At 36.9% G+C, this 15,056-nt stretch overlaps 1 protein-coding gene across 10 annotated transcripts in view; it reads left to right on the forward strand.

The window, feature by feature from the left end:
• Positions 1–15,056, forward strand: part of LOC135100801 (proton-coupled folate transporter-like) — a 32,759-nt gene that overhangs the window by 9,035 nt on the left and 8,668 nt on the right. For 8 of the 10 annotated variants that reach the window (XM_064004126.1, XM_064004127.1, XM_064004128.1 and 5 more), the window contains 8 exons: positions 578–812; positions 3,993–4,192; positions 4,388–4,547; positions 4,793–4,894; positions 5,491–5,637; positions 6,046–6,129; positions 9,219–9,375; positions 14,426–14,546. In XM_064004126.1, the coding sequence (XP_063860196.1) occupies positions 578–812; positions 3,993–4,192; positions 4,388–4,547; positions 4,793–4,894; positions 5,491–5,637; positions 6,046–6,129; positions 9,219–9,375; positions 14,426–14,546 (1,206 nt within the window). Of the gene's footprint in view, positions 1–577; positions 813–3,992; positions 4,193–4,387; positions 4,548–4,792; positions 4,895–5,490; positions 5,638–6,045; positions 6,130–9,218; positions 9,376–14,425; positions 14,547–15,056 lie in introns of those variants that run through there. The other 2 variants (XM_064004134.1, XM_064004136.1) reach the window with 2 other exon arrangements.

The raw sequence follows: 15,056 nt of genomic DNA on the forward strand, positions 1-15,056 counted from the left end.
TTGGTTAAGTCCGACACTTTTTAAGGAAAGGGAAGGCGCAGCACGAAAACCTTGATGAAACTGTCTACAAGTGGTATGTGCAGGAAAGAGCTGAAGGGGTAACACTGCATGGCCTGGACATCCAGCATGCTGTATGGACAAGGAATTTAAATGTAGTGTTGGGTTTGGATGTCGGATTTTCAGTTCTCAGACTGGCTTTTTCCTCAATTAGTCTGGCATAGTGAGGTTTTACTGTATTTACTGTGTTAAGAGACAGGATCTCCATGTGTATGAAGGCACTAAATGAATGTACAGGCATAATTGGTGACTACACTGTGTTCTAAAGATTTGTGAAATCTTCCTTGATTGTTGGCCCATACATTATATCTGTCATTTTTCCATGTCCTTTTGGATGCATTTCAGTCAATAATTCATCAATTTTCATATTGATAAGATCTGCTGCACTTATACATACAGTAAATTATGCCTTTTCTACTAATTCTGTATACGTAATTTAAGAAAAATATTAGTTTATTGATTTTAGTTATGAAGTTGAAAATACAGCCTGCCAACACTAATGAGAAATACACTTTGATAGGCTGTGTGGCTGCTGATGCTTGGGTCGTGGAGTGACCGCTACAGCAGACAACTTCCTCTCATCATTTCCATTTGTGGCCTTGGGGGAGAGGCTTTGGTGTACCTGATCATCTCATTCATGCCATCCTTGCCTGTGGAGAGTGTCCTTCTGGCCTCTGTGCCCTACTCCCTCAGTGGGGGCACTCATGCACTTCTCATGATCTGTTTTGCTTACTTGGCTGACACTTCAAAATCTGGCAAGTATTAGAGTGATTAAAGGGCTCTTAAAATACTCATGGTGAAAATACTTCTTTATTTTCAAATTGAAAATAAAGTGTATTTACTCATATACACAATCTGTTCTTTATTTTCAGAAAATTTAGGTAGTCCACCTTAACTTCTTCAGTGTTGTCATCATTGTGATGCTGCCACTGCTGCTTGCTGGTGCTAGATTGTCATTCCAACTATAGTCTGCCATGAATCTCTCACCATATGTTTTATCAGTTTTCCAGTTTTTATTTCATATGTCCATGTTATAGGGATTCTTATAACATGGGCCAATGAAAATACTGTGGAACATTATTAGAACATAAAGGAGCAGGAGATTCAAGTCTGATAATAACATCTTTGGGAAAAGTTAAGGAAATTATGGGAAACATGGTGCACATAATAAATAGCAAGCCATTCTTTTAGATTTTTGTTTTCTCTTTATAATGATGCATGTGATTTTTACTACAATTCTTACTCCCAGAGATAGGTGAAAAGAACTCCCACACCCTAGTGTGCTCTTGAATGCACACAAGAATATTGGTACATGTGATAGTTTGTGCAAAGAGCTAAAGTGAGCTAGCTGAAATAGCACATCTTTATTCATTGTTTTCCAAGGCAGGATCCAAGTTTAAATGAGACAGTTCAGCTATGTTCCTTGTAAAGTAAAGAATAGACATGATTGAGTATCATGAAAGAAAAGGAGATAGTTATCTGAAGGGTTATAATTCATCATATAGATAAGTGAAGAAATTGACTTTTTCAAGCATTGAACAAGGCAAGGTATGCTGTTCTCCATTCAGAAATTATAGAATTGGTAGAAGTGAAATGTTTTGTGAATTGTTTAATTCCTGCTGAGCTGGTTGTCTAGCAAATGTCAAAGATAAGTGTGGTGCAGTCATCTGGATAAGAGGGCCTTGTGGAATGCTTATGTTAACAAGTTTAGAAGAATGGTGGCTATCTATCATTGCAGCAGAACAGCTAGAAAGGAGACTTAACAATAATGGTAAAAAAAAATTATACAGAATGTATAAAGGAAGCTTAGAAATTGAAAATCTATTCTAGACTCTGCCAAAAGATTTTAATATATATTTTCTCCTTTCATTGTATCATTGTATGCATTCAGTGACACATTTTTCATCAGATGTCTGAAACTGCCCTTTTATGTATACAAAAATACTCTAAAGGGGCTTGAACACAATATATCTCATCACTGTAATACAGTAAGGTATGCAACAACAAACATGGTTTGTTCCAGTGTAGTGTTTGTTATGGCAGATGTGCATTGTGGCAACTGGAGAACCTATGGAAAAAAATTAATTGGTTCCAGGGAACAAGAAGATAATATAAAAGATCCACAATTAAAAAGAAAAAAATTAAAATGAGCACATTAGCACTACTACATTTGAGATAACACTACAATTATACACAGTATCCTCCTAAGTTTTGCTCCTAACCCTAAATTCTTACCCTCCTGAGTTTTGCGCATTATCACCCTGAGTTTTGTGCTGCTTTGACAAGTATTGGTCACATTTACCTACTGTTGGCATCACATGTATACATACAGTAAATCCTACCTATGTTGGATCTCTCTCTCTCTCTCTCTCTCTCTCTCTCTCTCTCTCTCTCTCTCTCTCTCTCTCTCTCTCTCTCTCTCTCTCTCTCTCTCTCTCTCTCTCTCTCTCTCTCTCTCTCTCTCTCTCTCTCTCTCTCTCTCTCTCTCTGTGTGTGTGTGTGAAAGTAAGAGCTAAATAGAATGAGACTGATTGAGAATGAAAATTAAATTACGTATACAAGAGTGGGAAAGAGTGAAAAAAGATGAAGGGAAAATGACAAAATAAATGAGGGGGGAGAGAGAGAGAGAGAGAGAGAGAGAGAGAGAGAGAGAGAGAGAGAGAGAGAGAGAGAGAGAGAGAGAGAGAGAGAGAGAGAGAGATGTTTTGCTCCCTTATCTCTGAATCTCTGATAGATAATGGGGAGGGTAGGTGACAGGGAGGGAGGTTTGAGACAAGATAAAAGAAGGGAGAGGAAAAGAAAAAAAGGGAGGAAGGGACAGGTGGCGGATAGGTGAACAACAACTCACACAACTGGTGAGTTTTAGTTTGTTATTCTGATTAAATTTTCATTGAAATTTCTGTCCTTGCACTAGTGGCGAGTTCATTATGCCAGTTTTGGTTTGTTTTTCTGATTAAACATTTATTAAAATTTCAGTGCATTATTGCAGTTGTATATTATAACGATCATGCATTATTGTGTACCCTACTGTAGCTCATATGTTAAGATCATGTGCATTACATTCAGCAATCCTGAACTAGACACACAAGACATTCTTCATGTTGTGAAGTGCCCCAATACTATAGCCACCAATAATGGCTTAAAGTGAATGTTTTGGAGTGGATTCTGGTGAGGTGGATTCTGGCCTTTTCAGAGATTTATGTAACTGGATGGCACTGGATGTTTTAGTGAAAAGAATATTTCTAACTTTTCTACAGTATTCCTATATCCATAGGTTGTAAGGCATAAAAATTATCGGTAAAGATAATAGGGTAAAGTGATATTGGGAGGACACTGTCCTGGTTTAGTATGTATATTCTAGATGGCAGATGCATACTGGTATGGCAGCAACATGACTGGCTATTGCTGGCTGGTTAGTTATACTTTTGTTATTAAAAGTTGCAGCAATGGTGTTGAAACTACAAAACCTTTCAGATGGTGTAAAGATAATTCATTGATTTTCTAAATTTTGATGACAAGTGTATTACACAGTCAAGTTGTCAGGGTTAGGGTTTGTATCATTGTAGTCTAATGATGGAATGACAGATAATATGGTGGAATATTGACTGTAAGTAAGGGTACCTCTTTTGAATTTATTGTGCTGAATAATAAAGTAATATATCAAGATCCTTTAGAGACATAGGACCTCATACATTTGTATAATACTTTAACTTCTTTAAGAAGTACTTTTAAATGATAAGTAGGTACAAGAAGGTCTTGTAGGAGGGAAATGTGGGTGAGGCTTGTAACTGCAGCTATAAAGACACTCATTATAAGCGTTGAAATTTGCTCTCATTAGTGGAGATCACAATTGGTTATCTTTTGTAGAAATGTAAGATATATGATATGTAACATGACTGTTTCCAATCAATTTGAAGGTAGGAATGTACTTTCAGGGAAGCGCACATTCCGCATGGGCCTCCTGGACGCTGCGTACTACCTAGGCTCCCCAGTGGGTCTGGCACTAGTTGATCCTCTGATGGCAGCTGGTGGCTATCGAGCGGTTTATATTTTTGTTATGGCCTTCTATGCAGCAACTATTGTTTATGTGGTTGTGAGGTTCCATGGTGAGAGGAGGAGAGTAGAAAATGCAGAAGTAAGGAAAACATTCTATTCAGTTAAATTTTGTCTCATATTCCTGTATTATTGATCTCCTAATTGAAATCACACTTTGTGCCAGTATGAAGTTGCAGGAAAATTGATAATGTTACTGATTTTTTTCTTGATTTTTTTATTTTGTTTCTGCAAGATATGAACAAAGAAGTATTGATAATCATGAGATGTATTTTAGCATCAAGTGATGAGGAAGTGTCAGCAGTGTCAAGAATCTTGTGATGTGGGCCACTTATACCAGGCAGTGCAAGTAACAGTACAGCCTCGACCTCACCATGTGACTGCTTATATTCTTCTCCTTATTTTAGCAATGTTGTTGGATGCTCTGCCTGTGTGGGGTAAGGAGTTTCATCATCATAATCTTTAACACTGCATGTCTCTAGCAGAAAATATTTGTGAATCACATATATTCTGATCATATTATAGACTTCAGTTTTCCAGTTATACTTGGTACTTTAAAAAAAGAAAGATGCTCAGCTGAACAACAACAAAGATTAGTTTGTTAGAAAATTGGAAGAACCACTTTATAACATGTATCTATTGAAAGAATTTTGTAGATGCTTTTATTTTTTGACAATTGCAGGTGAAGGCAATGTTAAATACTTGTTCACTCAGGAAGCCATGGGCTGGAACCACACACAATATAGCCATTGGGGCACATTTTCATCTTTACTCAGTGTTTGTGGTAAGTTAATTTAATTTTCTCATCTGTGGATATGCTGCGGCTTGATAGCTTGATAAGCTATGCAGTCATATTCTGTGAACTATATAAATTTATATGATAATGAGATAACAACAAACAAAGAGATCTGGAATTGGTTACTTATGTCATATATTTGTGCATTTTAACATGAACTGGTAGTACACTGTTTCTTATGATGATTGCCAACTTTTGATTAAAATAAATGAGTGGAGACTCCACCAAACTTTGTATCAGTCATGCATCATTTTCTTTGTGTTATCCACATGGATATTTCATAGAGAGTCATGAAATTTGGTTATTTTAATAGTTCTTGCTATAACCATACTGTCTTCCAGAAAATGAAATAATTTGGTCAAATACTATTGTAGTTTTAGATTTTTGCCATTGATAAATGCAGGAGCTGAGATGAATTTATATATATAGTCTTAGGGAATGTTGTTTTTGTATGTTTGTATGTGTATAAGGTGATGATATCATGTTTGAGGATCATCAGTGTATTTATAAATGCAGGCTGCTACTGTATACTCTGCCTCTTGTTGAAAATGGCTTTGCTGAATTTTTGGTTTTTGGATTTGCAGTGATGGTGGTGGTGGTTCCCTTGCTAAGTCTGGTGGCCCATGTTCCTGATGGCTGGATTGGGGTGCTCGGAGGTGTCTCACGCACTGCAGCAAGTATCTTTTATGGCTGTGTCACCTCCAGTAGCCTATCATGGCTTATGTGGACAGGTACTCTCTCTCTCTCTCTCTCTCTCTCTCTCTCTCTCTCTCTCTCTCTCTCTCTCTCTCTCTCTCTCTCTCTCTCTCTCTCTCTCTCTCTCTCTCACAGCAAGGATACACACTCATGCATATCAAACTTAGAGGAAAATTGTAATAAGAACAAGTAACACCAATTACAGATAATAATGGATTAATGAAAATGAAGTTAAATTAGACAAGTAAAGTGAAAAAATCTATTGAAATATGTGATTGGAATATGCCAATGTGAAGTTTAGTAGTATTTACTAGTACTTGATTTATGTGTTTAATTTTTCTTCCTCTCTTGTTCATGTCACTGCATGTGTACTGGAAGAAACTAGTTGTCTGAAATGATTGCTAGTAAAGGTATAACAGTTACATAATCTGTCTAATTGGCAGGTGCGGTGTTTGGCAGTGGTAAAAATATGGCTCCTGTGGCTATTCGTTCCTTGCTCTCCAAACTGTCTGGCAGTCGTCAAGTTGGTTAGTAACACACTTGCCTTATGGGCAAGAGATTATAATATACAGGGTGTCCTGTGAGTTAAGGTACATACACCAGGATATGATAATTCAAGTAATTCCAAATTGAAAATACTCTATACACATATGCTGTGATTTGTTAAATTTTACAAGAAATTAACATGTAAGTTGTGTGTTGCAGGAGCTACTTGCCTGGGTGGGCCTCTGCCTCCTTCCCTCCCTCCTTGGCTCGCTGTGTGCTTGAGTGGTGCCACATGGCATTAAGTGATTTTATGTGCAATCTACACAGTCAAATCCTTACAATAAACAGTTAGCAAATGACAGATTAAAGTTTTGTATGTGTCAATGAAGAAAATGTATAGGTAATACAGCAGTACAGCAGTTGTTAAGTGCTATTGTTTAAACATATACGACAACTCGCCAACTTCATAATGACAGCCTGGTGTTCCTACCACTCCTGTAAATGTCCCCATAGATTATATAGTATTCTTTCTAAGTCATTTCAAATTAAACTATGTTCTGTGAATTTTGCCCCTTTATGTATGTGTATTTGTATTCTTGTAGTAATTATGGGGCTTCTTATTGTCATCTGGACAATATCATCTTGAGCTGCTCCAACACATTCAGCTGTTGCAGAAGTACCAGGGAAACATCCTCACTCACAGAGATGCTGATATGCTCTGTAGAATACTCTGGTATCAGGGTGTCTTCTGTTTGAGTGTTTGTGTCTGTATTCTGCTGCTGTAGTCTTGGCATTTCCATCACAAAATGAATATCATGTCATGAATATCATCACATGAATATCGTGTCCAAATATTCAACGATGCGCTTTCTCAGTCAGCCGATTGACAAGGCTTGTCACGTAAGTGTCAAGATGTCAACTGTTGAAGTCCGAAGGGGTGACAGTTGCAGTGAGTTGCCATGAATGTTTAATAAGTAGCACTTAACAACCACTGTATTGCTGTGTTACTTGTACATTTTCTTCACTGACATATACAAAAATTTAATCCATCATTTGTTTCTTATAGGTATTTGACTGTGTAGATTGTATGCAAAAAATTATCACTTGATGCCGTGCAGTGCCATTCAAGTATGTAGTGAGCAAAGGAGGGAGAAGAGACAGAGGCCCACCCAGGCAAGTGGCTCCTGCAACACACAACTTACATGTTAATTTCTTACAAAATAAAACAAAACAAAACATATGTGTGTAGAGTGTTTTCAATTTAGAATTACTTGAACTATTGTTTCCTGAAATGTGTACCTTAACTCGTGGAACACCCTGTATGTGTGGGTGTGTGTGTTGTAGTAAGTCTCATCACAGGCATTCCCTGCAGAGCTTTTTGTCTCCCTCAGTGGTTTCATGCTTTCATTGTTCTGGATTTGATATGTTCACTTCCTAGCATCATAATATTGGTGCTGTGTTCATACCATTTTCATTCATATGCCTAATTCTTGTTCTGTTCACGGTTGTTGATCTATGTGATGTCTTTACTTTGTCTTCTATTTCTTGCCTAACACTGTCATGTGTTTTGCCTGGCTTTTCAGCTTTATGTTTTCCAAAGTTTTATAATTTTTGGGAAGATGGATGTATGGTGGTCATCATTAGAAATGTTACAACCTGCTTTCCTTCTATATGTGGTAATGTAGGCAGGGTAATACATCAGAGAAATTTACTGATTTTACAATTAGTATTTTATGGGCTTCCCCTTATGCTTCTTGCACTCTTCTAAGTGTGCAGGAATGCTGTCAGCAAGCACCATAAGATGTAGGGCAAAATTCGTCCAAAGGTGGTGGAGTGCAGCTTGGAGCTTGGGTGCCATAGAGTAGTCGTGGTTATGTAACTTTCTTTTGATTATAGCTCACAAATTCTTGATGGGGTTCAGGTCAAGAATTTGCAGGCCAGTCATCAAAGAATGGCACACAGCAGCCCCTGAGCCACTGCTTAACTGATTTGGCAGTATGGCAGGGAGCTCTGTCCTGCAGAAAAGTGGTGTTGTGGGATTTCTCAAAAGATCCCTGTAGATGGTCACAGAGAACTTCCTGGTAGTTCCTCTAATTCATCGTGGTGTTTTCAGGTAGCACTACAAGGCTTCCCACACCATTAACAAGTTAGGGAACTTGACAGCCTGTGAAGTGTAGCAGGGGTCAAGGGGGTTGCTACTGAGATCTTGGTACATGCAATTTTGATTGTTGGCTCTCACTGAAAATCTTGCCTTGTAACTCCACAGCACACTTTGCCACTGCCTGAGGTCCAGTTCTTGTGTTTGTTGCAGAAAGCAAATATCTTCTGCTGGGAGGTAGAGACCACAGGTTTGTGCAACGCTGCACAAGGTTGTCATGGATGTAGCGAGACAGCATCCTCATAGACACTTCATCCAACAGTCTTGGGTTTTCTTTTATATTTCTATCTGATACTTGAGGACTGCATTCAAGTTTATGGTGTATCAGTCTCAGAGTTCAAAGGGAAGTTAAGCGGGTCTTTCCTGACTGTTTTTTTCTTCTGCAGTAATGTGTTATTACCTCCTGTCATCTGCTTTGTATTTCTTTGAATTTGGTGGACAGTGACATTAGTCTTCTCCGAGATAGCCTGCATAGGAAACCTTGTGAAGTGACTTGATGGCTATGATGTCATCCTTTGACTACACCTTGTAGCCAGCCATTGTCCAGTTACAGAGCTGAAAAGCAGTGTAAGTGCAAGCCTAGCAGGTGGGGGATCGGTGTAAGGTGTCAGCATGTATACCTGCTTTGACAGCTGTGATAAGCAACTGTTATTTTTTCCTCTGTATATCATTTCAGACACTGAGGCTAAGTTGCCATATATGCAATAATTTTACTTAAAGCACCCATGCTGAACTAGAACAAGCAGGGGTATTTTGAAAATTCAAACAGCCAGTGAAGTCCCAGTGACAATTTCAGTGATGAGCACTGTAGAATTGGGCTGATTCCATGTATTTGAGGGACTGACTTCTTACTGTTGTCATTCCATAATTGCTTTTTTTTTAATAAATATTTTTTATTGCAAGACACATAGTTGACTCTTGATATTGCCAACAAAAATATAGTCTAAATGAACTTTGGTTTTGCATCTTCAGGTCAAGTGTTTGCTGTGATGGCCATGGCAGAGACACTGGTAGTGCTAGGTGCTGCTCCACTCTACAAAAGTGTCTACTCTGCAACAAATGATTACCGCCCAGCCACCTACAATTTTCTTTCAGTTGGCTTTAACTTACTGCTGACATTTATTCTCTTGTGAGTGTATCTGTATTTTGTATGAATCTGTGGTAAAAAAAATAAGCTAAAACCTTGACAAGCTCAACATTATGGGATCTAGCAGCTACTTGAAGATATGGGGATTCTTCAGAGAGAAAAGTATGTAAAGGTAAAATTTTGTGGCATATGCTATAGCTGCCTGTGGCCTTGGCACTCATCTCTTTCTTATTTGCCTTTGAGCCTGTGGTTAATGAAATACCTTAACCTGGGACACAGAGCCATTGTAACAACTGGGTCTCCACAGTTAATTTTTCCCAGGTTTCCCCAGTTATCTATTTACTGACCAACCTGAGGGAAGATGAGCAGGTGGGTGAACTGGCCAATGATTGCCCCAACCTGGATTCAAACTGGAGCTTGTTACCCACTGCATTATGGGTGGAAATTTTGATTGGATGTAATATTATATATATATATATATATATATATATATATATATATATATATATATATATATATATATATATATATATATATATATATATATATATTGGAATCTCTCTCTCTCTCTCTCTCTCTCTCTCTCTCTCTCTCTCTCTCTCTCTATATATATATATATATATACAGTAAAACCTTATAACTCAGCATGATAGGTGTTCCAGCCTTGCCAAGTTATTAATTTTCTGAGTATGCAAATTTCCCATTCCCTTTCCCTCATTTACATAAAGTCAATATTTTGAAAACATTGCACTACATAGCAGCAGTAAAAACTTAAAACAACGATCACCAATTAAGGGCTGCTGTAGTCATGTTGTTCAGTTAGAGGGAGGTATTGTGGTAATATGTAGATTTTGGATGGGACTCAGTCATGTTTTCACAATACTGCATTACATACACAATTACTTACATTCATTGCACAGTTCTGTATTGTACTGTACAACTTAAATTAACAACAGCAACATGCTGAGATGCATGAATTTTTTCCTTTTTGTTTGAATTTGAAATTTACTTTTCTAATTTCGTTGCCTTGTCGTGTTAAATAAAATCTTTAGTATACAGTGCCGAGTTATGAAGATTTTAATATATATATATATATATATATATATATATATATATATATATATATATATATATATATATATATATATATATATATATATATATATATATACACACACAGTGACATTTGCGATTAGAATTCCCTCCAACGTGAGTGTTGCATTGCACAAACTAGCAGCTTGCCCCCTCTTAGTTTGAAAAAAATCTTCTGGGAGAAAATGACTACATGGCAACTTAGGTTAGTCCCTCATATGTTTTTGAAAGCATAGAGGAATTGATTCAGTGCTTGACATATTGAGCTAAGTTATCTTTTGTGACTGCATGGTGTGATGAGGAATGCAAGGACGTGCTTCACCACAAACATGGTGGTGGGGTTCCCCAAAATGTTTGTTTTATAGTTGTTTTGTTTTAAGATGAGGATGTACCTTTAACCCTCTTGATACCATGTAAGGCACTGTCAAACATTTTGGGATACCCCACCATCATGTTTGTGGTGAGGCACATCCTTGCATTCCTCATTGTGCCATTTCTCCTCCAATGCACTCACTGTCTTTTCATTGCCAATAATTATGCAGTATATTTTTCAATTTGTTTCACTATTCTATTGGAACTCTGACACTTGTACTATGTAATTGTGGCTTATATATTTTCCAGGCATCACACATCTGTTTGGTAGAACACTTTGTTTTAAAACAAACACAGCCATTTTGTTAGAGAAAGCAAGGAGTGGTCACAAAAGATAACTTTCCCCTATGTCAATATGTCAAACACTGAATCTGTTACTATATGCTTTCAAAAAAATATGAGGGACTAACCTAAGTTGCCATGTAGTTACCGTATTTGATGGTATATAAGATGTGTCTTTTTTAATAAAAATGCCTAAAAAATCACTGTGTCTCAAAGTGAATGTGAGGTCTCCCGTAGATTTAATTTTGAAATTTCCTTCACCTGTACACCTGAAGATTTACACCACCATATTATAGGCAAGGGTGATATATCATATTTTTCAACAATAATATGATGTAAGGAGATGTTGAAAATGAAAATGCAGCCCTATTCATTGATGCACCAGGTGTGTTGTTGAGATCTCAGCAACTGGTCTGCATTCTTTGCCTCACCTTGGTTACCTCTGTTTTATTACTGCAATCATGTAGGATATTTTTACTATTGTAATTACTTGCTTTTTTGTTCAGCTGTACTACTAGCTTGCTTTAAACATTACATGCTTAAATACATAAAAAAAACTTTTCTCCTGAATATGCCCTGCTAAAATGGGGGTGCATCTTATATGCCAACAAATACAGTACTTTCTCCCAGCAGATGTTTTTCAGACTGAGAAGAGGCAAGTTGCCAATTTGTGCAATGTGATACTTACGTTGGCGGGAGTTCTAATCATGAATGTCGCTTAATATATATATATATATATATATATATATATATATATATATATATATATATATATATATATATATATATATATATATATACTCAATCCCCAAAAAGATGACAAAATTATCAGTGTCAGCATCTGTCTCATCCTACTAGTTTGATCTGGTTGCATGGGAGAGCTGAACACTGATAATATTTGACCTGGCAACTCAAGACAGGTGGTGGCCTTGCATATATATATATATATATATATATATATATATATATATATATATATATATATATATATATATATATATATATATATATATATACACTCAACGCCAAAAAAGATGACAAAATTATCAGTGTCAGCATCTGTCTCATCCTACTAGTTTGATCTGGTTGCATGGGAGAGCTGAACACTGATAGTATTTGACCTAGCAACTCAAGACAGGTGGTGGCCTTGCATACACTCACACACATTAATGGTTTTAGTATAGAATTGACAGTTGAGTGATAAGGAGATGTTTTTTGTGCATGCATACCTAGTTGATCTCCACAAGTTACTGTTACATGTCTTTCCATATCATCTTTCAGTGGCTACCAAACCACCTATTACTGGTGAAGAAATATTGTGCTGAGGAATAAAAAAAAATTTAAAAGCAATTAGTGTTACCAGAGTTTGAAATAATGGATTGCTCCTTTTTGGGTCACTTTGTAAGGTTTCCCTCATTAGATTGGTGACAAAAAGAATACCTGCACAGTCTAAACATTATTTTCTAATGAATTCTGCATCATGAAGTTCATTCGATACATCATTTCTGTGTAAATAATTCCTGAACTGGAGATTTTGTGGAGTGACCATCTTGGTAGTGGGAGTGTCTGTCATAAGCTACAGGATGAACCCAGTCTTAGCATCCTGTGTGAATTTATGACAAGTGGATGCAGTTTATGTCAACTTTTGTTTCATATCTAAGACTTGCTAGGCCTACTTCATGAATGTGGCCCATGGTTTAGAAGTTATAGGACATTTTATTGGAATATGCTAGGAATTGGTAAAGCACAGGGAGGGAGAAGAAGGCAGCAATGATGGACATTGGCACCATGATTGATTGGCATCAAGGTTTTCATAAATAAAGATATGCCAATCAAGGTTTTCATAAATATATAATTGGATTTATGAATGCTGTGTATAACTGTAGCAAATAGTAGCTAAAACAAAATCCATAAAGGTGTGTCCACACGATCGAACAATGTTCGACGGACAAAATCATTACCATATCACAGGAGAAGCAGGATGACGTCATAAGTGGTGAAACGATGGAAGTGGATCTGGCAACAAGCAGTGGTACCAGATGAGGTTGTTTACCACTGTTTCAACTCTGCTTACGGGGCAAAGACCGGTGGACAATGTTCGAAGGTGATGTCCGTTGGTAACTCAGGCATTTAAGTCAGTGTGTGGCCTTGGACGACTGGTGCGGTACATCACTACCATGGTACACAAGAAAAAAAACAAGGCCAAAAAAATTGCACTATACAGCATGATCATTGCTGTACTCTGTGAGGAGGAGGAGGAGGAGGAGATGACAAGAAGGGAATGGTGCAAGGACTTGTTAAAAACATGGAGAAAGGGGAAGTCATGCAACCACTTTACATGAAATGGGTATTGGTTATGAATCTGATTTCACAAACTATGTGAGGATGGACCCAAACAGCTTCTACGACTTACTGGAGAAGGTAAAACCTTCCATAATGAAGCAGGACACCTGTATGAGGGAAAGCATATCACCAGATGCACATCTAGAGGCAACACTGGGTGCTCCTACACTTCCCTTCAATACACAACAAGAATATATAAACAGAGTATGTCTGCAATTATTCATGAGACGTGCCAAACCATCTATGATGTACTTAAGGATCCATACCTAAAGGTTCTGATGCTACGAACATGGACAGTGTCAGGTACAGGTCTTGGTGCTCGCTTCTGACGTCATCAGCGAGCCTATCTGCTTTCCATTGTATCTGGTAACAGTTTTGTCCGATGGACACTGTTCGACCGTGTGGACGCATCTTAAGGGAACAGCAACCGGCTGGACATTGCAGGACGGCCTGTGTGCAGCCACTTCCCATTGATGTACATTCATAGAAAAACTTCTAAAATCAAAACCATGGTGTTAAAAGCATTTAACCATAGAATGCTTGACATAAAGTTATTTGATCTTTAATTTCTGAGAATATATGACTTTTTTCCCAGGAGATTTTATATATATATATATATATATATATATATATATATATATATATATATATATATATATATATATATATATATATATATATATATATATATATATGGTACCTAAGTATTAGAAAAATCCACTTTGTCCTTATGAATGAAATTATTAATTTTTATTACTTTGGTTATATATGTATATATGTTTTTACAGTTTTTACATTTATAATATTTCCTTCATTATAGACTTCCTTTTTTCTTGATGTTTTTTTTTTCTGTATGTGAGGAAGATTCAAGGTGTTTTTTTCTATATGTGAGGAAGATTCAAGGTGTAAAACTTATAAATTAACCAATTTTCTTACTTTGTGAGACAAGAACAGTTATGCTGTTCAGATGACCAGTCTGTGAAGTCTGGCTTTTTTTTTTCAGAGGTGTGACATTGCAGTTAAAGAAAGTGTGGATCTTCTTGTCAATATCAGGTGAAGAGCCTTCTTCCCAGAACACTGCCAAGCCTCCCAGTGCCCAGTCTTCTCATACACAAAACTGTGAGGTAAGTGAAGTGCTGTTGCTTAAAAGATATTTTATTTTTGTAAGAACTGAGTGTAGAGTGTATATATATTTATACTATATATTTTGGTAGCTGATGTATATTGGAGACTGAGGATGTAGAACACATTGCTTGTGGATTTCCTGTGTGTTGTGGGAAGACAACTAAAGGAGTAAATTGGGAAAGCTTGGAACTGTCCTCTATTAAATAGATCCTTTAAAAAAAATGGGAAAGCTTGGAACTGTCCTCTGTTAGATCCTTTGAAATAAGAGGAGGACAAAACACTAATTTAAAAAAAGGTGGGATTTTAAGTTTAGAATGAGCTCAGTAGGTAACAAAAATAAGAATATATCTAGTCTGATAAAGATAATTTTGATATATATGACAAGTGTTCAATATTTTACTCTTTAACTTAAAATATTTATTCCTTGAAGTGCTATTTACAGTCTTTTCCTGGGTGGAAGCAGTTTGGCATTGGCCCTTATTGACAGGTAGTGCCAGTTACTTCTTGAC

This window comes from Scylla paramamosain, chromosome 5, assembly GCF_035594125.1.
Source record: "Scylla paramamosain isolate STU-SP2022 chromosome 5, ASM3559412v1, whole genome shotgun sequence".
NCBI lineage: Eukaryota > Metazoa > Arthropoda > Malacostraca > Decapoda > Portunidae > Scylla > Scylla paramamosain.